The sequence below is a fragment of the Rhipicephalus microplus genome, chromosome 6, assembly GCF_043290135.1.
Source record: "Rhipicephalus microplus isolate Deutch F79 chromosome 6, USDA_Rmic, whole genome shotgun sequence".
Taxonomy (NCBI): domain Eukaryota; kingdom Metazoa; phylum Arthropoda; class Arachnida; order Ixodida; family Ixodidae; genus Rhipicephalus; species Rhipicephalus microplus.
The window spans coordinates 164,752,397-164,776,913 of NC_134705.1; the positions used below are offsets into that span (position 1 = coordinate 164,752,397).

At 46.9% G+C, this 24,517-nt stretch overlaps 2 protein-coding genes across 5 annotated transcripts in view; one reads left to right on the plus strand and one right to left on the minus strand.

Annotated features, from left to right (window-relative positions):
- The window catches only part of LOC142765631 (uncharacterized), a 70,330-nt gene that overhangs the window by 39,733 nt on the left and 6,080 nt on the right, over positions 1-24,517 (minus strand). For 3 of the 4 annotated variants that reach the window (XM_075866944.1, XM_075866942.1, XM_075866943.1), the window contains 3 exons: positions 23,561-23,664; positions 17,811-17,899; positions 11,997-12,216 (listed from right to left, as the gene is read on the minus strand). In XM_075866944.1, coding sequence (XP_075723059.1) covers positions 11,997-12,216; positions 17,811-17,899; positions 23,561-23,664 — 413 coding nt within the window. The remainder of the gene's footprint in view (positions 1-11,996; positions 12,217-17,810; positions 17,900-23,560; positions 23,665-24,517) is intronic. The other variant, XM_075866945.1, reaches the window with a different exon arrangement.
- LOC119184958 (uncharacterized) overlaps positions 6,943-24,517 on the plus strand; it is a 46,723-nt gene continuing 29,148 nt past the window's right edge. The window contains exon 1 of the mRNA XM_075866936.1: positions 6,943-7,316. Coding sequence (XP_075723051.1) covers positions 7,287-7,316 — 30 coding nt within the window. The 5' untranslated portion in view covers positions 6,943-7,286. The remainder of the gene's footprint in view (positions 7,317-24,517) is intronic.

Consider the following 24,517-nt stretch of genomic DNA (forward strand, 5'->3'; position numbering starts at 1 on the left):
TCAGCGGTCAGAGAATTCGCGACCAACTGCCACCGTTCGTAGTAGGCGAGGACATGGCGAAGTATCTCGTCATGTTTGAACACGTCTGTGAGCGAAACGCTTTGGAGCGGTCTCTTTGGGCGCAGAACCTGTTAGCTCTTCTTCCCGGCGAAGTGTCCGACGAGATAACTTGCTTGTCGAGTAAAGCGTTTGAGAGCTATGACGAGGTTAAGGAAGGGCTCTTGAGACGTTATAAGTTGTCACCCGAGGCTTTCAGGCAAAGGTTCCGGTATGCTAAAAAGGGGAATGAGTCACACGTTGACTTCGCGTTTCGTCTTAAAGCCGATTTAATTGAACGGCTCAAGGGCGAAGGTGTTTATGACGACCGCGATAAAGTGGTGGAATGCGTTGCATTGGAGCAATTCTACCGCTCCATCGAGGACGATGTCAAACTTTGGCAGTAGGGCAAACTTGGTGAAGTACAGCTAAACAAGGCAGCAGAGTTAGCTGAGGAGTATTATACTCGCCGAAAGTTGCATAGCAGGGCAGTGCGCGTTGAAAAGGATGAAAGGAAAGAGGGCTTTTCAAGGAAACCTGATCAACGGAAACCCGCTCCGCACCGTAATTTCAAGAAGGACCCGTCTCTTACGAAGGACACTGTGGGGGAAGGGCAAACGGAAGCGGAGAAATCGAGTGAGGTTTCTAAACAACGCACTGATACCACATGGGCGTTTGAATCACGGAAGCCACTAATCTGCTACAACTGCAAAAAGGAAGGGCACATCGCGACAAACTGTAAGCAAAAGTTTGCTTTTGCAACAATCCGAGAATCGGAAAAGAACATGCGGTTGTTGGAGCCGTACATCCAAGGAATTAGTGTGTATGGGCAAACGTGTCGAGCACATCGTGACTCAGCGGCAACCATGGATGTTGTCCATCCTTCATTGGTGTCTCCGAATGACTTTACAGCAGAATGCGCGTGGATCAGGCAAGTCGCCGAAGAGCAGAGTGCTTGTTTACCAATCGCCACGGTTGTCATCGAAGGCCCGTTCGGTAAGCTTTGCACCGAAGCGGCTGTGTCTGCCGCGCTTCCCGATCGTTTTCCTTATCTTTTCTCTAACAACTGAGAGCAGCTTCTCAAAGAACAAGGTAAATCGTTCTTCCCCAACTTAGCGTACATGGCCCTCACACGATCGCAAGCGCGGAAGCTTTCGCCGGAGCTTGATCTTGTTCAATGCGGTTAACTCTCAAGTGACCTTGTCGGCGGGTCGACGGAACCTCAGAGAGGAAATTTTCCGTGTGAGTCATGTGAGCAGTCACTCGAGCGGCCCGTCGCCGAAGCGACCGGCGCGGCTTCCGTAGCAGGGGGAGACGACATGGCGCCATTGAGTCAGAGCGAGGGGAGTGCAACGCTCTCGCTTGTAGCTGAAAGTTGGAGTGAGCTGTCGAGGGTTGATTGAGAAACGCTCATTCAAGAGCAGCGTGCGGACCTCTCAATTAAAGCGCTAGGGGAAAGCCACATGAAGGCTTCACAAATAATGTCGAAGAAGTACTACGACAAATCGGCGAAGAAGCGCGTTTTTGAAGTAGGAAGTCAGGTATTGCTGCTGCGGCCGTCCAAAAAGAACAAGCTTGAGATTCATTGGGAAGGGCCCGCCAAAGTAATATCTGAGCTTTCCGATAGAACTTATGAATTGAAATTAGGAAGGCAGCCAAACAAAATTTACCACAGTAACTTGAAAGCAGTCGTAAATCAGCTGTTGAATGCTTCAGAGGAAGAGGGAGCAGAAATTTTGAGTTCTAGTGATATAATCGAAAGGGGATCGGAGGTAACCTTGGAGCACTTGAACCTAGAGCCTAGCTTAAGTGAAGTCCAGAAGGAGGACCTGAGAAAGATTGTTTCCGAGTTTGGAGACGTGTTTTCAGACCGCCCCGGAAACACGAGGGTGATCGAACACCATATCGAGCTATGCGGTGAGGAGTCAATCCGTAGCAAGCCGTATCGTTGTTCCCCTGTGCAACGTCGCAAGTGTGAGCCGCTCTTGGTACCGCATAGGTATCGTCGCCTAAAAGTGACCGGTTACTGAGTTGGAGCGTGGTTCTCCGACAGCACAACTTCGACGTGCGCTAAATAAAAAAAAGGAAAGCTATACGCTAATGCAGGTGCATTGAGCCGTGCGTTTAGTTAGTACTTTCTCCACCTTTCGGTTTCTCGCTGGCGATTCGGGGCAAAATTTTGACCTCATCACGACATTAGCTGAGCGCTCTCGTCCAGAGTGAGCTCAAGGGGCCAACTTTGTTGTATTCTACTTCGTTACGTTGTTGTACGTAAAAAAAATTGAGCTCTCATTTTAAGAGTCTTGTGTCCCACATGTGCCTCTTGATGTAGAGGGAACGAAATTCCGATAGACACGTAGCTAGGTATATGTGTACTATACTTTGTCTGGTGTTCTGTCGGGTGACCGAGGGCACTTGCTTGTGTCGTGTGTGGTCTGTTGTCGAACCGTTCTTGGAAAGTTGCAGAACCATCGCATCGACAAGTGCTGAAACCAAAGATTGTCAGAAGAGACGAGCGAAGCTGGTCGACAATTTGTGGCGACAAGCCAGTGGAGCTGGGATCCGTGCTCAAGAATGGGATGTGCTCCCGGAACGGAGCCTGGATCTGAATTCTCCCCATGGCCCTGGAGGCGAACCTGGAGGGACCTGGCGAACGAGCGCGCCTGACATCCGAGCCACGTGGAAGCAGCTCGTCTTTTCGGCGCATTGTCTGGCGGCGGGGGTGCTGTTATGCCTGCGAGTCCACAGCGAACGTCCGTGCCTCTGAAAAAGGCAATTTGTGTCAAGGCCAGCCCGCCTGACGCGAACCACTAAACGGCGTAAACACTCGCGGCGCCTTTCTGGCGCACACGTGTAGTGAGTCAGCGCAGCCAGCGAGCCCGTCGAGTAAACAACTGGCGTCTTCCTGTCTGGGGGGCGCCTGACGCAATGCGTGGCGACGTCACTCGTCCTTCAGTGCAGCCACCTGCAGCGCAGCCTCTCCAGATTCGATGAGAGAGAAGGACGCGGCCCAGCGGCGACCTCATTGGAGGATTCTGACCTCGCGACCAGCGGCGCTTCTGGTTGGACATTCGGGTTGGACCCGGTGCATATAAAAGAAGCCCTGCGGCGCGTCGAGGAGACCCCTTTGACAGCAGACCCTTTTGAGAGTAGAGCTATGTGTTAGAGAGAAGAGCTCGGCTCTTCGCGTCTCTGTCGGCCCCAGTGCCGAATATGTAACACCTCTGTATATATGCTGTACATACACCTTGTTTAACTCACCGTCGTCTCGTCCGATCGTCTATCAGCTCTGCGCAGAACCAGTCGCGAGCTGAGAAACCCACGCTACTAAACGGCTGGTGACCTTCCCGGTGGAATTCGAAGCAGTGGCGCCTTCAGGACCGCGTTGGGGTCGCCGTTTTTCGAAACAGTGGTTGCAGCGGTGAGATTCGTAGCGCCTTTCGTAACGTCGTCGGAGGTGCGCGTCGCAACAGTGGTGGCAGCGGTGTTATTTCGAGGCGCCCTTCGTAACGTCGTCGGAGGTGCGCGTCGCAACAGTTCTCTACATGCGTTATAAAGAACCAAAAAATGGTAACAGGGTAAAAGATATGGACAAGACTGGTATACGTATACTGGTCCAATTTGTTTATCATGTTGAATAAAGGTTTAAAACCGATAACGAAAAATTGAGGAAAGTATGAGCTTGGTTTGTGAATACGGGCCTTTGTCTGGTGATGCAGCCCAAACAATGCCTTAGAAAGTTAGTCAACCCTGTCAGTTTTAAGGCATTGGTTTATCTGGGACTATGTTTTGTGAGTTATTTACAAGCAGGATTTCGAACAGGCTACTCAACAATTGACCACATTCATACTATCAATCAGGTAATAGAGAAATGCTCAGAGTATAACCAACCACTATACATAGCCTTCATAGATTACGAGAAGGCGTTTGATTCAGTAGAAATATCAGCCGTCATGCAAACACTGCGGAATCAGGGCGTAGATGAAGTATATATAAACATTCTGGAAGAAATCTACAGGGGATCAACTGCTACCATAGTGCTTCATAAAGAAAGCAACAGAATACCAATCAAGAAGGGTGTAAGGCAGGGGGACACAATTTCCCCAATGCTATTTACCGCGTGCTTACACGAGGTTTTCAGAAGCTTAGAATGGGAGCAGTTAGGGATAAGAGTCAATGGAGAATACCTTAGTAACCTGCGCTTCGCCAATGACATTGCATTGCTGAGTAACTCGGGGGACGAATTGCAACTCATGATTACGGAGTTAGACAAGGAGAGCAGAAAGGTGGGTCTTAAAATTAATCTGCAGAAAACGAAAGTAATGTACAACAACCTCGGCAAGGAGCAGCGCTTCGAGATAGGTAATAGTGCACTTGAAGTTGTAAAAGACTATGTCTACTTAGGGCAGGTAATAACCGCAGAGCCGAACAACGAGATTGAAGTAACTAGAAGAATAAGAATGGGGTGGAGCACATTCGGCAAGCACTCTCAAATTATGACAGGTAGATTGCCACTATCCCTCAAGAGGAAGGTATATAACAGCTGTATCTTGCCAGTACTTAGCTACGGAGCAGAAACCTGGAGACTTACAAAGAGGGTTCAGCTTAAATTGAGGACGACGCAGCGAGCAATGGAAAGAAAATGGTAGGTGTGACCTTAAGAGACAAGAAGAGAGCAGAGTGGATTAGGGAACAAACGGGGGTTAAGGATATCATAGCTGAAATCAAGATGAAGAAATGGACATGGGCAGGGCATGTAGCGCGTAGACAGGATAACCGCTGGTCATTAAGGGTAACTGACTGGATTCCCAGAGAAGGGAAGCGGGTTAGGGGGAGACAGAAGGTTAGGTGGGCAGATGAGATTAAGAAGTTTGCGGGTATAAATTGGCAGCAGCAAGCACAGGACCGGGTTAACTGGCGGAACATGGGAGAGGCCTTTGTCCTGCAGTGGACGTAGTCAGGCTGATGATGATGATGATGATGATGATGATGTTTTGTGAGGCAAGAGTGTGGTTTTCTTACACCCCATAGCTCTGGTAGTGCTGAACCACAGTGTTGAAACAGAGTATAGTAGGTATTGTGCAGCCGAATTACGCCGAATTTTCAGCTTTGCTGAAAATTCAGCGTAACAGTTTTGATCACGCACGAAGCAATAGTTCTTTTGTTTCATGTTCCTACGCTTGGCTTATTATACAAGAGGCTGCAATTATAAACGCTAACATATCATAGTCAGCAACGTGTGAAGAAATGAGTGATAACTTTTTTTTTTCCTTTCGTTATACACTCGAGAACACATGTTGGTGCTGCAAGTCGGGCATGGCACTGCAGTGCAACTATTTTCGGCTTGCCAGAAGATTCGACACTGCAGCAGGCGACTTATCAAATACATTGCTATTTCATGAGAGCATGTCCAGAATATAAGGATTCTACGCCACACACAAGCTAACCGCAAAGGATATATACAACCCTACTCTTTGTATTGATTGCGGTATCGTCGGAGTAATGCAGGGAGCAGCTTTAAGCAAACAGAAAAGCCCCTCAGATATTAGTCGTACACGTGTTATACCCGGTACAGGAAAGGAAACGCCAGAGGTGAGCATGCGCTGAAGATGATTCTAACGGGCACGCACCACTTCAGCTTATCTACCTCTTACACTCCAGGGACGTGAATGCCGTACAGATGTCTTAACCATGAACTCTAAGACAATTACTTTTCACGTTTAAGGCATTAATTTTTGTTCATCACTATTTGCGTTTACGTCTTGTAAGGCGTAGCGTAAAACTGCTATTACAACAGGTTTAAAATCATCCTTAAACACTCATTTAGTATGGTCAGAAAGCACAATCAATATAGAGCCAAATGTTACATCGCAGCACACTGCCTGAAATTGATACATAATTCTCAAAGTAACCTGCAACTTATCCACCTCTGCACTCGACATATTCTGCCTCAAACCCAAATAGATAAATCATAAACTCAAAGTATATGACCATTTGGAGATTTGAGAGTTATAAAAGACGGGGCAGGCAAACATGAGCACAAGTAATAAGTCAGGACAGCGCTAATGGCGACTAACTGCAAAGACGCACAGCGGCGGAAAAGAACACATGGAAACTGAACCGCGCATACGCAAGCAATATGCGAACCTGTCAATCTGGCCCACGTGGATGTTTACGTTAAGTGTTATGGTTATTACGTTTGATTTCTTTTTGGTGCTAAGTAAGCCACGGTTGACTCGCGCTTACGCTACCACCATCATCGATACTCGATGCACGAATGATTAGACGCGCTTCTTCAATCACGCACTCGTACGAAAGAGCGCATTCGCCCAATTCTGGCACGCACCTACACCGTGAACAATGTAAATACAGAGTGGAAGGTGAGCTTTTGGTCAGCGTTCTCTTGTGTTCTAATAACCCCTGGTTAGCAAAACGGCCCGTCTCTCCTACGAGCAGCTGCAGCTAAAATGACCCTCATACACCACACCGGTATGGTGATGAGTGAATTTGTTGGGTTTGTTATCAAACACCTGTCAGTGGATTTTTTGTATATTGGGCGCTTATTCTTTATCTGCCCAGCGGCACAAATCTATTTAGCTAATTTGTCTTATAGGAACATAGGATATCTGTAACCGGACCTTCACGTTCGAATCTATCTTTACATTGCCGAGAGTATTCATGCTGCAACTCGATGAGTGCCCAGATTTCTACAGGCACGGGAATGAATAAACGCGTGTCCGATTATCGAACCACGGCATATCAATAACAGTAGTGCATGCATTAGTCAACCGTCGAACAAGTCGCAAAAAAAATAGAATGCTTGAAAGGGCACCCCAACCAATGTCACCTAAAAAATATATTACATGCCTGCTCACTACTCCGGGAATGGCCTTTGACGTCACTCAGTTTTGACTGTCGCCTCGTGCTGAGTGGACATACAATTGCATGCTGCCGACATTCGAGAGAGCAGGATTGCTAAGCCTGCGAAGCCTATCAGCGTGTGCTGGTGTTTCTTTTGCTGACTGCATGAAGATACCGTGTTTTTCTGCGTCTGTGAACTGCTGCCTGGTGATAAGATGTTCTTTGTTCACTGAACATTGGCGTAGTGAATCACCTACAAGCCCTCCCAACGGAGCAGTTCTGCGGGCCCAACTGCCATCGCTATTGACAATGTACCGGAGGTTCGAGTGTTTTCGTTCTCCAAGGACGATCAGAAAGCCAAGTGGGAGCGTGCCGTTCATCGGGATGGAATGGATATGCATTCGCTGTGTAATTCCGAGGTATGCTTTTGACTTGCTTTAAGAGCGTTAACACGTTCTGTTCTTTCTGCAAAGTTATATCGTGTGCTTTTCTTACTTTTTGGCGAATAAGCCTTGACGTTAGACACCTTGAGACGAAGTTCGCTAACGCACAATGCCGCAATAACGTAACGTTCCGAGACAGCACTAGGAACTGCAGATTTAGCGTTTTTGACGAGTGGTTGTACATACTTTGGGTGAGCTTATGCACATAAGTGGTTGTGTTGTGTGTTCTGTGTAATAGTTGCTGCGCTTCCTACCAAGTTGACGGGCGTGTTTGCCGAGACGTGGTCTGCTTGGCTGCAAAGCGATGACGAAACGAAGTAGACGTTTGTTCGCACTCCACTTCATTGGCTTACTAGGCGGAGCGAGATAAATTTTTACGTTCGTTGCTCGCCCCTTGAAAAAGCCGAAATGAAGGAATGAACGCGCATAGCAATTTATTCTCCGAAGAGGAGTTTATCTTTCAGGGTGGCTATGTGAGCATACCGCCACGGGCTTATTGTAACATCTTCGATAATTTCCTAGAGAAGAGGACAGGAGTACTGGTGCGTAGCGTCGTGTACTTGCTGTCAACTACGAAACACTTCTTTCCTCAGTTCCCACCGTTTTTTCATAAATATTACAATTATGCGACAGTCTCGCCAAAACCATAGCCCATGTAACTTCCATCAAAAATGTGCTGCTGCTTAATTTTGATGCCTGTAGACACCTGAAAGATTTTTCTGTTTTGCACCTTAGTAAATAAGTGTCATGTGCTGCAGAAACCCTCTGATATATCGCTTTCGTAAATGGTGTATTAGCTCTTTTTCGAACCTAGGGCGTTCGATGGTGTTCACTTAATTTTAAGAGGGTTATTAATGGCTTACTGATAAATCGTGCACAAAAAATTTAATGCGAAATACATTTCGTTAACCACAGCCCATTGCCACGCAAAAAAACAATTTCAGCCATTGCATGCGTAACACTCGCTTGCGAGCATTTTTGTCGTTTTACGGAAGACGGTGCCGGCAGTGACTTGATATCCTAGCTTCAGAGCCTATCGTGCACGCTCGCTCGATCAAGCAGCGCCTCCTCTATAGTTTATTAATGTCAGCAAGATGCACCCTCTACAGTCATTCCCCACCTTCTCTTCTAGCCCTTTCCCTCTATCGCCCATCGCGTAGCCTTCGCGAGCGCTTTGCGCTCATGGGGAAGAGAGCCAATCATGCATTGCCTCCCGACGGAAATCACAAAAAGTTTTCTTTTTGTTCAGTTGTGTACGATTCCGTGGGAGGCGTCTTGCCATTCCTCGAGTTCATAGTGTTGGCCGTCACGCTGGCTGTGTAAAAGATACGGTTCTTCGAGATAGTAAACACTTTTAGTTGGGCGTACGTAACGAGCCTACTACGTATGCAGCACGATACGTTGCGTAGGCTGCATGCGAAGAGCTCAACGACCCTTTTAGTTCATCGTATTGACCGTACCGAGATACGTTTGGTTCAACTAGACGAATGCTCTTAGAAATAAAACAGCTTTTGGGGGCTTTTTAGCGCCCTCGTGAGGTAGCTGTGCAACATCGTCTCTCAAAGTAAAACATACTCTGTTTGGGCCGGCTTTGTTGCTCTCTGCGTTTGACGCCATCGCTGCTGTTTTGCTATCTGGTGGCTATCTCAATTGAGATATCGCGAGAGTGTCACGCCGCGTACGCTTCGCCTCGTCACGGTTACGCACGCCGCATTTTTTTTTTCGGGCGTACGCGCGCATCTCTGGAACCGATGCGTTACATACTGCACATCTGCAGTTCTCTTTCGTGGCAGTGCTGTGTACGTGGGCTCGTTACGTACGCCCAGCTGAAAGAGTCTAATGTGTCGCCGTTCGTGGCGTTTTGCGGGACACCAATGGGAAAGCGTCACTGCAACGCTACTGCGTGCGTTCAATTTGAGAGCGCTATGATGCAGCGGTGGCATTGCTTGAAGCCACAAAGGAGGAGACCGAAGGAACAAGTCTGACATACTTATGGTATCGGAGTGGGAAACACGCCAGTCGCATCTTCGGCGGAAAGCGCTTGGACGCACGTGCGACGCGAGCGGAGCTACCTATCATGTAGCGCCGCATTACGACCACTTCCTGAATTAACGCGAACCGAAGACTCCCGTTGAAAAGTGCACTTTTCGACTGGCATTTCAAGAAATAAAGGCAGCGATGGGTGAAAGTGGCAATCAGCAGGCCTGAAAATATATTTTATGTAGCACTGTCCCATAAACCGCGTTCAAAGGTGAAGGAGTGGGTTCCTCCTCGTATTTGCTACGCTTCCTACAGGCGATATCTACTCCTTGCCACACATTTCTTAAAAGCACATGCACGATGTCAGAACTGAGCATTGAGCATATTGAGATTTCGTGCTTGTCGGATAGACGTTGGTGTCTGAGCTTCCGCAGCCCGAATAAACACACACATACACGCAACACGCAAAGACACACACAGAAACAAAGTGAATTAAGTTGATCGTGCATGAGAGGCAAAGAAAAACTGGCGGGCGGCTGCATAGTAAAGCAGTGTAGGGGACAATTCGCACCTGATGTATCGCGTATATAGACCAATCGAGAGTGCGTACAGTAACGAAGTCACGGAGACCACTCTTCTTGCGTCACGAAGTGTGCCAGTAAGTCGAAAATTGCCAGGTGAGATCAACGCCCTCGTTTTCGTTTTCATATTTTGAGAGGCTGGTGAGAGCTCCTTAACAGTTACCTTGCCGCAAACCTCCACGCGTGGCGTATTGATAGAAAGAACATCGCGAATGCACAGTATGGGATCATGATTTACTAACTTGCCCAGCGTACTTCATCACTGGATCAATGTGTCCAGCAGTTGCCTGAGCATGCGAAAATGAGTTCCCATTTCTTCTTTCTTTTCCGCCATTGTGCGTTTTTTTCAGTTATTCGACAATGCTTGGGGCGCCTTGACGTTTGTCTCATGACCATATTTGAACAACGTGTCTGAATGATATTTAGCAACTAGCTGAGCCCTCTGTCATTTTGGTTTGAACAGTATAAGCTGTATAGTTACCATGGCCTCGTCGGGATGCCGCCACATGCCCAGGCGCACGCTGGCGACCACATTGAATGTAAGCTGCGCGTTTGACAATGAAAAGTTAAACGCTCATTGTTATGATGCGCGCTGACAAGGGCGTGCGACCACTCGCACCTTTGTCACGCCGATCCTACACATCTTTCAGTGAACTCGCTGGTGTGACAATGAGATAGAAAGCGCTTAAGGCGTGCGGCAAATTCCTGTATCTCCACTAGCAGTTGATGATGATGATGATGAAAAACATTTATTATAAAAGAGAGAGGTACGGGGCCAAAGCATGACCCCGCTACATGGTCGGCGTCCTTAGTCCGGGACACCGCATGAGGAGGCCCCTACTCGCGCCCGTCTCACCAGAGCCTGTTGAGACTCTAGTGATGAGCAGTTGAGGAGGGCAGTCTCCCATGCCTCTTGGGAAGGGGTAGGGGAAGGGGGTAGTCAAAACATGTGAGCACAAAATGAACACTGGAAAAGGAGGCAAAGGAGGTCACTGAAAAGGGAGGTCAAGGAAGTTCTGGTTTGTCGTGAGAAATCGTTGTTTCTTAGTAGTTAACGGACTGTTTGCGACAGTCTATTCATGAAGCAATGTGCTCTTTCATTTAACGGTTACTTGGAAGGTTCTTGCAGGAAACGTTGAAGGATATCACAGTTTGGCATAAGTTTCCACAACACTGCCCCAATTACAAATTTACAGCAAAGCATACAGATGTGAACAGATGTAGTAACGTTTCACGTATACGAAAGTACTAACGTACACCAACCCTGGCAGTACAAGTCAGGGGTCTCGATCTGTGCACAGAAAGCGGGCCTCAGGCAATAGGCGCAGACAGTTGAAGCGAAGGGGGGGGGCGGGAGGGGGCGGGCATAAAAGAGATGTCAGCGGCCGTTCTCAATTGAAATGACACGAAGCGTATCAGATTAAGTGTAATTTTTGAAGGGTTGGTGGAGTAAGGATTTGAGAAACTTCAATACACACGTGCCGAATGGCCGAAAACTGTACGCCAGTTCTAAAATATTGTTTCTTGATCTACGCTTTGGTTCAACGCCGGAACGCTATATGAGTTGCCTCATGAAAAGAATGCTTAAGTCATGACCATGTAGCTCACGCACGTGCTCATGAAGAAAAACTAAAGAAAATATTTCAGAAGAAAGCAATCACGTGCGGGTGGCAGGCTGCTAGTGAAAAGTTTGCAGGTTGTACGTGGTGCGTGAGCTATCTGTTTGAGACTCCCTGATCTTAGTACTAACGAGAATATTCACAACCCCTAAAAGATAAGAATGGTTCCTATAGATAGCAAACGCTCCCATGATGTTGTAAACGGTGCAGTCACTACCATTTTTATGGGTGTATACGCTTAGAAGATGTACTTTATTTCTTAGGATGTAAAAACAGTGCAAAGATAGAGACAAGGACTGAAGAAGAGACGAGAGGGCGCTGAACTCGCAACTAAGATTTATTGGAAAGAACACGCACGTATATCAAGCAACCGACTTAGAATAGTTAATCAACGTCCACATTTTTTCTGTTTGGGCAGCTGAAAACGTGTGTATTTTGGCATCCAAAGAAGTGTAAAATGAGACAGCACTACTTACGTGCACAACGTGTTTCATGGCGAAGTTGCTCGTGAATCTGGGTACATTAAGGTCTCCCGCGTCGAGTAAGTCCGTCGTTTGTACAGATAACACCTTGCCATAGTCAGTAAGAAAGATAAATCTCGTCAGCGTCCTCTGTATATTCATCGTGACTAATGTTGGCGATTTATTTGGTTTCCCGAGGTTATCTACTGCTTTTTTAGGGCTTTTAAAGCTGATACTGGAAAGAGTACACACAACACTGTTGAAATAATGTATAACGCTCGACTTCAGATCATTTGGTTATGGATACAGAATTAAAATGGCACAGCAGAATGGCAAAGAGGAACCACACATTTTACTGAGCGCTCTAGCTGACGGGCTTCGCGACATACGTATTTCTTTTCTGAATTACGTTGACATTTGCTTCCTGACGCTAAGCTTAACAATGTTGCACAACCTAACATGAAGACGTATCTGTCACATAATTTGAAGCGTTAAGAATGGAGCTCTACAAACTAACTCCACAAAGTTTCAAATTGGGCTAGCTGGCACGGCATAGCGGGATGTGAATCAGTGCAACTACATTCGAAGTTACAAAATAAGAAGGGCAATAAGCAATACCTTTAACGCGTTACCGCCGGTGGCTTAACTCAGTTATGCCTGGGTGTGCGTAGCGAGAGGGACGACTCATCTAACTGTTTAGCTTGATTCTCTCTACCGTTACGTCTCTCAAGGCGCGCTACTCAATCTTCCTCTCTATTCTCGGCTGCCCGCCTCTTGATTTCGTTCTGACGACGAAGCCCGGCTTCTTTCAGTATCTCCTACTCACTATATCCATATCTGCCGGCAAGTTCCACCAAGCCGCCCTTTCTGCATATACGATGTAATGACAGCTCCTCCTCTGTTGCAGCGCGGTTTGACTGGTGGCCCCACTGACGTCATTCCGAATGGCGCAGAAAGCCGCTCGGTCAGCGGTGGTGGTTGCTAGGCAAAGACAGAGCTCGTGTTGCGGCCACTGGGCCCCGGTGAATCACCGAGAATACGGTGACTGTAGCTCTCGCTACAAAGGCTCGTTTCGCAGATATACCGGTACTCGCGTGGGTGAAGAATCAGCTTAATCGTCAGTGATAAGTCGAGTTACAGGGAAGTAAATAAGAAAAAAACTTATCTTCCATTTTAGAGCGATGCGAACCCAGGTATCCTGCATGATATGCAAACGTTCTACAGCAGAGCCACAAAAGTGCTCCAAACTGCTTAGAAAAAAAGTTTATTCGAAGGTCATGCCGAGGAGCAGTCTCCTTAACGCAAGTTGTATTTTACGGTCGAAGCGTGGAATCGCGAAGCCTAAAAACTCGTAAAGTGAGCAACGAGGGGGTTGTTTCTCTCGATTTTGCCAAGATATTTCACAGCGTACTGCATAAGCGCCTACTACTAAAGCTTATCCAGCTCTACATGGACCCTATGAATGTCTCAAAGATTACAGAATTCCTCATTAACTGCTACAAGTAGGCCTCAATAATAGCCCATCTATGGTCGCTCATGCGTCTGTACTAAAACCCCTCCCTGTTCCAAATTCACAATATTGACCTATCTATACATCTTACTTCTTATATTCATTTACTTCCGTCGACTGGGTAATACTTCGCAAAATACTAATATTTCTAAGGGAACTGAACTCGAACAGCACCTTAACCCAGTGTAAAAGTGGTAATGTCGCCGATTGACAAAGCCTAACCAGGCTAAAAGCATACTTGTTTCATTTCAACGCCTGCATAATCCTTTGTCATTTTAATGCTCATACTTTAGACCCACTGTTCAAGAAGTTGAAGTGCCCCCCCACGGTGGTCTAGTGGCTAAGGTACTCGGCTGCTGACCCGCAGGTCGCGCGATCGAATCCCGGCTGCGGCGGCTGCCTTTCCGATATGGGCGGAAATGTTGTAGACCCGCGTGCTCAGATTTGGGTGCAAGTTAAAGAACCCCAGATGGTCGAAATTTCCGGAGCACTCCACTACAGCGTCCCTCATATTCATATGAAGGCTTTGGGACGTTGAACCCACTGATTTTTCAACTGATTTTTCGATTTTTCGATGGAGGTGACAATGCTGTAGGCCCATATGCTCAGATTTTGGTGCACGTTGAAAAACCCCAGGTGGTCGACATTTGCGGAGCCCTCCACTACAGCGTCTCTCATAATCATATGGTGGTTTAGGCATGCTACACCTTGCATATCAATCATAATTCATGATACTTGTACGACATAAGCGTATCATGCTTAAAACGTTAAACTCATCTTGATCATCTTTTTGTTGTTCACTACATCAGCAGCCTCTGTTTCGTTTCAAAATTTTTTAACACAGATTCCTTAACCGCGCCACTTGTAAAATCCTATCGAGAAGCACGGACAGCTAGGCGAGTTGGTAATTCATCTCACACCTGGCGCTGGGTCCAGGTTTGTTCCTTTTGCATTTCAATTTTTTTCCCACACTCAGTTAAGAAGAATCCTATTGAACTTTATATCTGACCACATAATCCACACAAGCGCACGCTCACGAACTGGCACTACTGCTTTTGCCACCTCATTATTTATTGGCACAGCAATGGAGTGTAATGGCCAACCCGGTGACATTGGAGCAATCAAGCGTTCATCGAAGTTTGCGGACAACGTCAATGCTCATTACTCGTCTTGGATGTCGTACTTTGTAACATTAATTTGTAAACCTACTCTCACGCAATACCTGCTAAAGTAGTTTTTAAGGTATCACACTTGACTGAAATTTAAAGATGCCGCCCATTAGAAAGCACTCAGGCCTAATTAGTTGCCGATAAGAGCATCAGCATCAATAAAGTGCGCGCTCCGTAGGCGCTCCTGACGCCTTAAGAACGCGTAATAGAGTATTAGCTGATTCACAGAAGGCAGACATATGAATAGCAGGCCTGTCATGATGTAGATACGACTTCACACAAATAGACTTTGGTAGCTATTGTGGTAATGTTCTGCTGTCGCATATTTTTGTGCCGACTAACTAAAAGCGATCTTATTTTTACTCGATTGCCAGCTACGACTTGGCTTAGTGCTGTTGTATATGACATACACTGCTGTTTGTACCATACGAGGGCGAGCACGTTAATAAAAATTTCGTTACAGCGCGGTCATCAATGTACGAAACTGCAAGCAGCCTTGTTAATTATAGCGCAGAGATTGAAAACGAGGCCTTCTTAAGAAAGCAACCTTGCGCGAGGAAAAAAAAATGCCGCCATATCCACGAAGTGAATGATGATGAGTGGGCGAAGCTCCGGAGGTAAACCTGGTAAACCATGAATCCTCCGTACATTTTGCCCACTCGATTTTATTGCAACGCTCCCCCTAGCGTACGTCGCCGCACTATATCGAACAATGACACGCGCCATATGTGGCATCATTCCTATTTTATAACACCTCGCATCTTTCATAATCAACTACACGTACCGCCGTCTAGTTTATAACATCTTGCATCTTTTGTACGGACGGACGGACGGACAGAAGGACGGATGGACGGACGGATGGACGGACGGACGGATGATGGATGGACGGATGGAGGGACGGACGGACGGACGAACGGATGGAGGGACGGATGGACGGATGGATATAGCTGTACCCTTTAGATCGGGCGGTGGCTAACGTAATACTTAGAACTGAACGAGAGGTGGCTACATACAGGGGACGCACAGCCCACGCCTTAAGCAGCTTCGCTCCTAAAATTTAGAAGCCCCGGCCCATACAAGCAATGGATTCAAACGAAGCTTACCGTGTGCGTGCATAAAGTATTACTTTTGTTTGTTTCGTTAATTATTCACCAAGAAAATATTTATTTCATTTATTTATACATCCTTTCTTTTATGGTTACATACCCATTATTTGATTAATTGTAATTGTGTCGTATTGTGGAATGCTCTCTCCAAGCTCAGTCTATTCTGAATGCCGGGAATTACGTGAAACTCCATCCATACGCTTGTCAGCCCAACGCTACAGTTGCTAAAGGCAACAACAGTGATCGTGACGGTGTATGCAAACTACCTTGTAGCAACCTTAGGTGACAAGTCATTTGGATAAATGATCCGCTTGCGATATCAGAAGTGGCTGATTGTTGACAACTTCATCATATAAAGAGCATCAGTGTTTGAAAACGGTGCATACTAATACACATTTCTCCAGCGCACATTTTGGGGCTGCATATCTTTAGGTTTGCCAGCCCCGAGTGTAAGCGTTTCGGACGCTGTTGCACAATAGTTCGGATCAAGTAGTGATAGGTTTTTCTACTCACACCTCTATAAACAGCCCTTAAATGGCCTGGGATGTCACGGGACGGCTTTAAGCTCTACCACAGTCGAGTACCCTGTACTCTAAATTATTACCCTGTTTTTTCTAACGTGCGCGCGCGTCCACGCTGCATTGGAGTGTATTGGGCCATTCATGAGGCGCTCGTCATCGTTTCGTTGCTCCACATATACTAAATTTAGTATCACGTGACGTGAATTGATGACGAAGGTAAATGACACATCCTAACACGATAATCATGACACGAAAGTCATGTACGGCATCATTTACCTCAACTTCGTAACGTTGTGTTGATTTTCAAGTGACAGATCCACCCTTCTCCTTTGTGCTTCACATATCATCGATTCCCACTGTACGTAGGATTTGCCAATTTTTTTTATAAACACGTCAAAATCGTTAACAACTTTTTCCAAACGCACGCCTCAGTGTTGTTGCATGTTTGACACGACGGGCGTAAGCTCGTTTCGCTTATGCTCACGGGACGGCTTTCGGCTCTCCCATAGTAGAGTATCTAGTACTCTTAATCGTCAACCACTTTCTCTAATTCGAAGTGCTCTCTCATCGTTGAGTACAAAGTACGCGAAGTCATTGGGCACTTTTTCTAAACACACTGCTCCCTCTGTTGTCAACCTAGAAACTTTGTTTGCGTGATAATTGTTCGAGCTTTAGGTATCGAAACTACCGTAGGATTATGAGGGAGGCCGTACTAGAACACTCCGGAACTTTCAACCATCTGGACTCGACTTTCTTTTTCTCTATCTAAATGCGGCAGTCATGGCCGATATTCGATCTCGCGACCTCTGAATTAGCAGTCGAAAACCGTCACAACAGTGGCGGGGCACTTTAAAGGTGTCTGTTTATGCCCTCTTCAGTTATAATAGAGAAATTATAGACTATCTTCCCGAAGGAAACCTTGATGGAATGCGAAACAGCAGCGGTGCGCACGGCGTTGATCCAGTAGAAACGTGCGTTCACGTGAGGGGTGGAAGAACGATTTGAAGTGGAAACCGGTGTAGCATTTACTTGAGCAAGCGTTTCTGTGACACACAAAGGCAGACAGGCGGGTCAGGCTTCGTGTAAGTTTTATCACGGATAAACAAGCCGAAAGATTGTTTCCACTCGACGTGTGGTGAAACGTTGCGGGTGATAAGGAGGGTACACCGCGAGGGAAGTGCATTTCGAGCAGGTGGAGGAGCAGGCAGCTGCGGCGAGTGTGCTGCGGGTGAGGAAGAAATGCACAGCTCTACCTGCGAAAGAAGCTTGTGAGGGGAGCGTCACGTCAACGCGGAACCGCGGCGTGACCTACTTGGCACCGCTCCTACACCGGCGGCGAGGGTAATGCGTTGCGGCGCATTTCTACGGACACACGTACGTATGGAATTATAAACGCCAGTAAAATAGTTGCTCAAACAAGATAATTCGAAAGAAATAGTTGCTCAAACAAGAAATAGTTGCTCAAACAAGAGATCTCAAACAAGATAATTCGGGTCACTTCAAGCATGCAGCGTCTAGCTCACTTGTCGTTTCCCGTGTATTTGCCGATGCATACGAAGTGGGAACCAGGGTTCAGCTTGATCCAACCAGGCAGCCAATCCTCGAATGAGGTCTGAAAGAATACCAAAATATGGATAGCTGGAGGCGTATCTGTAACCAGCACTTTTAAACTACCAGAACCGCATAGTCGTTCAGCGAACGTGGAGCGCGAAAACGGACCAAAAACACAGAAGAGCCACACAGCACAAACGCTCACTAATTGTTATAGAGAGCTCATGCCGTGTGGCTCTTCTCTTTCTTTTGTGTGTTCACAAGCTCCAAGTTTGCTTAACCAATACGAACTACCAACTAACGCACCTTTCTATCCTGTTACCGGAACTGCACCCAACTAATTTTGTGTCTAAAGCGGTAATTCTGTTATCTCATTCAACATTTACCCGAGTTCTGAAACCAGAGAACAGGTTGAGTCAAACAGATTGTTTCGTTATTTGGTTAGTATAATGCGACACCGTGCCTTACTCATTCGCCTAAGACGACTGAAATGTAGAGACCATCTTTTTTGCTCATTTCTCTTCCGAGAATGTAAATTTCTTCTTAGCCAACCATAACTGGAGCCCGTAAGCTGCATGCTTTGTAATCATCTTCTGGCCGAGGTTCTAACGTGTGGTGGCTGGTTCGAGTCCGTAGTGGGACGAAGCTTCATAAAAATTTTTCCAGAACTTTTTCTTTAGGTATAACATGTACTACATCAATGTATATACAGAAATGGCAAGATCATCCACCCACCTAGAGCGTCCACATAATTGCTATAGCGAAATTTCACCAGAGCTCTTACTGTCTTTCTCGAGATGACTCGAAGGTTAAAGTCACCTTGTATTTTTGCTGGGTTGATTCATTGATCCTCCCCTGCCTCTAGAATTTTTGTGCACCTATGTAAGTGTACGCCCTTTTCCTCACACAGTCTCGTTTTCTTTAATGAAGAGTTCGTAAACCTACGTGATGGTGACGTCGTGATGATGTCCCAAATATTGGCAATCTTTGACGTTACGATAGCGTTATATGGTGGCGTCATCACATGATGACAGATTTTGCCTCCGGCATGTTGACGCAGCGGACGCGCGATGCCACAAACGCCGCCAAAGGTTCATTTTCGCGCTTGATAAGACGCTAAGCCTTTCACCTTGATGGGGCCCGGCAATACTTTTGTAACTTCAAATAGAAAAGTTTGACTATCAATCCGGGCTGCGGCGGCTGCCTTTTCCATGGAGGCGAAAACGCTGAGGCCCATGTGCTCAGATTTGGGTGCACGCTAGAGAACCACAGGTAGTCGAAATTTCCAAAACCCTTCACTACGGCGTCTCTCATAATCATGTTGTGGTTTTCGGACGTTAAACCCCGCCCCGCCGCGGTGGTCTAGTGGCTAAAGCACTCGGCTGCTGACCCGCAGGTCCCGGGTTTAAATCCCAGCTGCGTCGGCTGCATTTCCGATGGAGGCGGAAATGTCGAGGCCCGTGTGCTCAGATTTGGGTGCACGTTAAAGAACCCCAGGTGGTCAAAATTTCCAGAGCCCTCCACTACGGCGTCTCTCATAATCATACGGTGGTTTTGGAATTTTAAATCCCACAAATCAATCAATCAACGTTAAACCCCACATATAAATCATATCAAAGTTTGACTATCAGCGCATAAGCCTTTGGCATGCGCTGATAGTCCCACATTTGACATTCGACAAAATTATTAGAACCCGTCCATTGAGAGGGAGTATCAGGAATTGTTCGCATGCAAACAACGCTTTTTATCTCTTTTCATAGCAGTTAGTGCGCTCCGAGCAATGCAAAAAAAATCAATGAAACGGAATCGAGACGATGTGTACTTTCTTCAGCGTGCGTCATGACTTCAAGCATCCTTTTTTTTCGAATAAGTGGTAAATTTCTGTGTGTTCGCTAGTGCACGTGTGAGAGCGTGGCGACGCCTTGTGGTGTCTCTAGTAATTGATTGATTGATTTGTAAGGTTTAACGTCCCAAAACCACTATATGATTATGAGAGACGCCGTAGTGGAGGGCTCCGGAAATTTTGACCACCTGGGGTTCTTTAACGTGCACCCAAATCTGAGCACACGGGCCTCGACACTTCCACCTCCATCGGAAATGCAGCCGCCGCAGCCGGGATTTGAACCCACGACCTGCGGGTCAGCAGCCGAGTACCTTAGCCACTAGACCACCGCGGCGGGGCATGTGGGTCTCTAGTAAGTACACACATCACCATGCTCAAATCAGCCAATGACCATGTACTTTGGGTATATAGCGCAGTAACTTCGCTACATGACGTCATTCATAGAGAAAAGAATGAGCTATTTTCTCGCTGATTTCAACAAATCACTGTAAATTTCAGGACGCGTGCAGCACTATAATGTAAGGCTAGCGTGATCTTCAACTGCTCATCGGCAACGTTTTCTAACCGTGCTTCTAAAGTGTTCCAGTGCATTTTTAATAACATCATGGCATTGACACTGTGCAATCATTAGCACCGCTATTTGCCGTTGTCTCCTCGGTGACGTGCTCAATTTTCTGCATCTATACCAGTCACTCATTGGATTGGATAAACTTTTATTTGGTCCTCCAAAACACAGATAACTGTGTTGCGGGCAGCTAACACGTGGGGACTGAGATGCCAAGCTTCTCAGCCGCCTCGCGGGCTTGGTGGACAGCCCAGAGCTGATCTGCCAAGGATGAGCTGCGGATTGCCGACTCCCATCTGGCAGAGGTGATGTTCGATATATGAGCGAATTCGGTGCACTGCCAGAGCATGTGTTCTAATGAAGCTATTTCCCCACAATGTGAACAAAGATTACTTGGGTATAGGTCAGGTTACATGATGTGTAACATTTTCAAAGTAGGGTACATCCGCGTTTGCAAAAGCCTTAATGTAAGTGCTTGGGGCCGCGTTAGATTTATGTGAGGTGGAAGAAAAATACTTCTAGACAGGCAGAAATGTTTAGTGAGCTCGTTATATGTTGTAAGAATTTGCCGGTTATCCCCTTCACCAGTAGAACGCATCCCTGGGAAGGCGCGGTTGGAGAGTTCTCGCGCCGCCTCGTGTGCTGCTTCATTGAAATTGGGAGGGGAATCGTTGATTTGCTCGAGGTGAGCTGGGAATCAACTCAGAAGATGATGCGTTATGTTCTTGCTTGCAGTATTCTCAGCATTTGTTCAGACACCATCCCCTTGGCGAACGCCCGTAGTGCTGCCGTGGAATCACTGTAGACGACTTCAATGTTATCCATCTTGAGTGCTAAGGCGATAGACATCTGTTCCGCAATGATTGGGTCTTTCGTCCTGACCGTCGCTGAGTTGACGACATGGCCATCCCCATCGACCACCACTGCCACAAACGCTTTCCCATTGGCGTAGGAAGCCGCGTCAACAAATACGACCCCTTGTTCCTCGTTTGAGACTTGACGAAGTATAGTCCTGGTCCTCGCTACTCTTCTTACGACTTTGTGTTCTCGATGCATGTTTCTTGTCATAGGAGACACCGTGATATACTCCCTGATATTTTCGGGGATATCATTGTAATTGTGCCTGATTGTCATTGGGTGTTGGCCCAGCTCCTGCACGATCATTCTCCCCGACCTTCTTGTAGTTAACCTTGCAAACTGTGCTCTCTCTTGGGCTTCTGCTATTTCTTCGAGCGTGTTGTGAATGCCAAGCTCAAGCAGACGCTCGGTGCTGGTATATATGAGTAGGCCCTGGACCTTCTTGATAACTTTCCTGAGGAGCACATTCAGTGTCTCGGACTCTGCTCTTGACCAGTTGTGCATTGCTGCCTCGTGCGTGAAGTGGCTTAGAACAAACGCGTGCATCAATCTGATGAGGTTGCCTTCCTTGATCCCGTTTTTTTTGTTGGCCACTCTGCGTATGAGGTGCACCGCACGGTCTGTTTTCCAAGTTAACTTGGCTATAGATTTGCTGTTGGCGCCGGTAGACTCTATCAGCATGCCCAGAACTTTGATGGAGTCGACCCTCTGAATGGAATCCCCTTGATTTGTACGGAGTTGAATGTCTATCTGGTTTAACGGCTCCCATCCTGTGAGGTTCGGTCCCCGGCGTGCAGTCCAATACAGTAAAAGTTCTGACTTACTCGAGGAGCACTTGAGCCCAGAAGGATCAAGGTACTCTTCTACGGTGTCAATCGCCTCTTGCGGGGCGCTCTCACTCTGCCCCTCGCATGAACCTGTGCACCAGATGGTAATGTCATCTGCGTAGATGCTGTGCTTCAACCCTTCAATGCTCGATAACTTATTTGACAGTCCACTCATGGCAATGTTGAACAGCATTGGTGAAATCACTGCCCCTTGCGGCGTGCCCTTGCTTCTAGTTCGATTGCTGTGGTCTCGATAGCTGCAATCTTCATCGCGGCTTTCTGATCTCTAAGAAAGGACCATACGTAGTCATAGAAGGCTTTCCCCAGACCAAGCTTGGAAATTGCTTCGAGTATGAATGAGTGGTGAATGTTGTCAAACGCTTTTTCTAGATCTAGGCACAGAATCGCTCTCACGTCTCTCGTTTTGTTGTCGATTACCTGGTGTTAGATAAGCCTAAATGCATCTTGAGTGGATAGCCCTGCCCTGAATCCAACCATATTGTGTGTATATATGTCGTTATCTTCCAAGTACTTGTTTATCCTTTGCAGTATGGCATGTTCTGGAACCTTGCCGATACATGATGTCAAGGATATTTGCCTCATGTTGTCCAAGTTAGGGGGCTTTCCTGGCTTGGGAATAAGGATTGTCCTGGCCAGCTTTCACTGCTCTGGCACCCTGCCTTCTTTCTATGCTGCATTGATCATACCCTTCAGCATTTCAATGGAATCATCATCAAGGTTACGAAGGGCCTTGTTTGATATACCATCCGGGCCAGGGGCCGACCTGCCGTTGAGATCATGCAAGGCTCTTCTGATCTCCTCGATGTTAAAGCCGCCACGCCCTCAAGACCTGGATTGGGCCTGCCCTGGTACTGTCTAGTTGGTGGTGCCAATCCTCTTTTGATTGGGAGGTACTTATGCACGAGCCGCTGCACAACTTGCTGTTCTGTAGTGCACTCCATCTCTTTATGCAAAATTCGAGCGATAACATGCTTTTGATTTGTTTTGGTGGTGTTTTCGTTGAGGAGAGTCACTCATTGAGCATTACGCAAATGGATTCGTGTTCACCCACAAACGCGAAAAGTTTCCCCCGGTGGACGGCCATTTATTGCTTATACCTAGCAAAGCTACTTAACAATAACTGGGGCGTCACAATCCTGGAAATCCTACCATCTGCGTGCCCTGACAGTGCACAGTAAATGGGCCCCTGACAATTCCCCTCTGCCGAAATGAGGCAGCCTAGGTGGAACACCTGCTACGTGGCTCGGGTTCTGACTCACAGGCCGCGGGTTCAACCACGGCCATGGCGATCGCATTTCGATGAAGGTGAAATGGTAGAGGTCTTGTACTGTGCGATGCGAGGGCACGTCAAAGAACACCAGATGGAATAAATTTCCCGAGTGATCCACTACGGGGTCTCGCATAATCATATCGAGGTTTAGATATGAAACACCTAATGCACTATTATCACATCCACCGAAATGAGACCGCCGAAGAAAGAATCAAAACCGTGACCTGAGTGTTAGAAGCCTAGCACCGAAAATGCTTCAAAACGCGGCGTACCGATAACGACTTACTACCGAATATTTCCTCCCACGAATGAATATAGCCTATACTGTTTTCACTTACGTTGCTATTTGAAAGGCTTTGGCCACTGAACGCTTCGAAAATGTGAGCCGATACTAAAGCGAAAGCGTCCTCGTCAAAATACGGCCCCACACTAATTTTTTCGTCTGAAAAAAAGAAAAACAAGGAGTATAAGTTAAACGCCACGTTGGAAATGCTCATGCCTAGAACGAACGTGCTTTCCGACAAAAATTAACGCTGCTGCTTCCACTAAGTCGTGCGAAGCTAGGTTACAGTCATGGGCGAGCGCATGGAGGGGGGAGCAATAGAGTAGCTTCATCCCCCCCCCCATCCACAGTCATGAATAGGGGCGCAAAGGCAGCCCCATACAATAACATAAAATGAAGGGGGGGGTGCTACCTTCGCCGGCCCCCACCCCGGGAGGGAATCCCTCCGCACGCTAATGGTCACGGTATAGAGCTGGTAAGCGCCTGGCAGCCTGGCTTGGCTTGGCTTTTTTGTACCTTGTCAAGTGTCCCCCACCCCAAACCTTTTCTGTACTCTATTATTTGTGGCTATACTTGTATCTTTTTTTCATATATATATATCTTTCTGTGTCTGTTTCCTAGGGTACGTTCGCACTTGGCTTCGAAGGAAGTGAAAGCGACAAAACTCACTGGAACACGCTGGTTGTCTTCTTACTTATTTCTCTCTCTACCTAGACTTATTCTCTGCAAATTATTGCTTTCTTCTGTTTTTGTCTGTTAATTCCTGCCTCGTTTTCCCCCAGTCTATTTTTCTCTGCGTCTTCTGTCTACAGCAATATAGAAAGAAAGTAATGTCTTACTTCCACTTCACACATAGACTACAAAATACATAAACAAAGTGCATATAAAATGGCAAATTGAGCATCCATAAGCTGTCTACACGACTACACCCACAAGCTAGAAGTATATGCTTGTTTCTTCAATGAAGTCCCTGGGAATCGGAACATTGTGAGATTTTCAATTTTTCACTCAA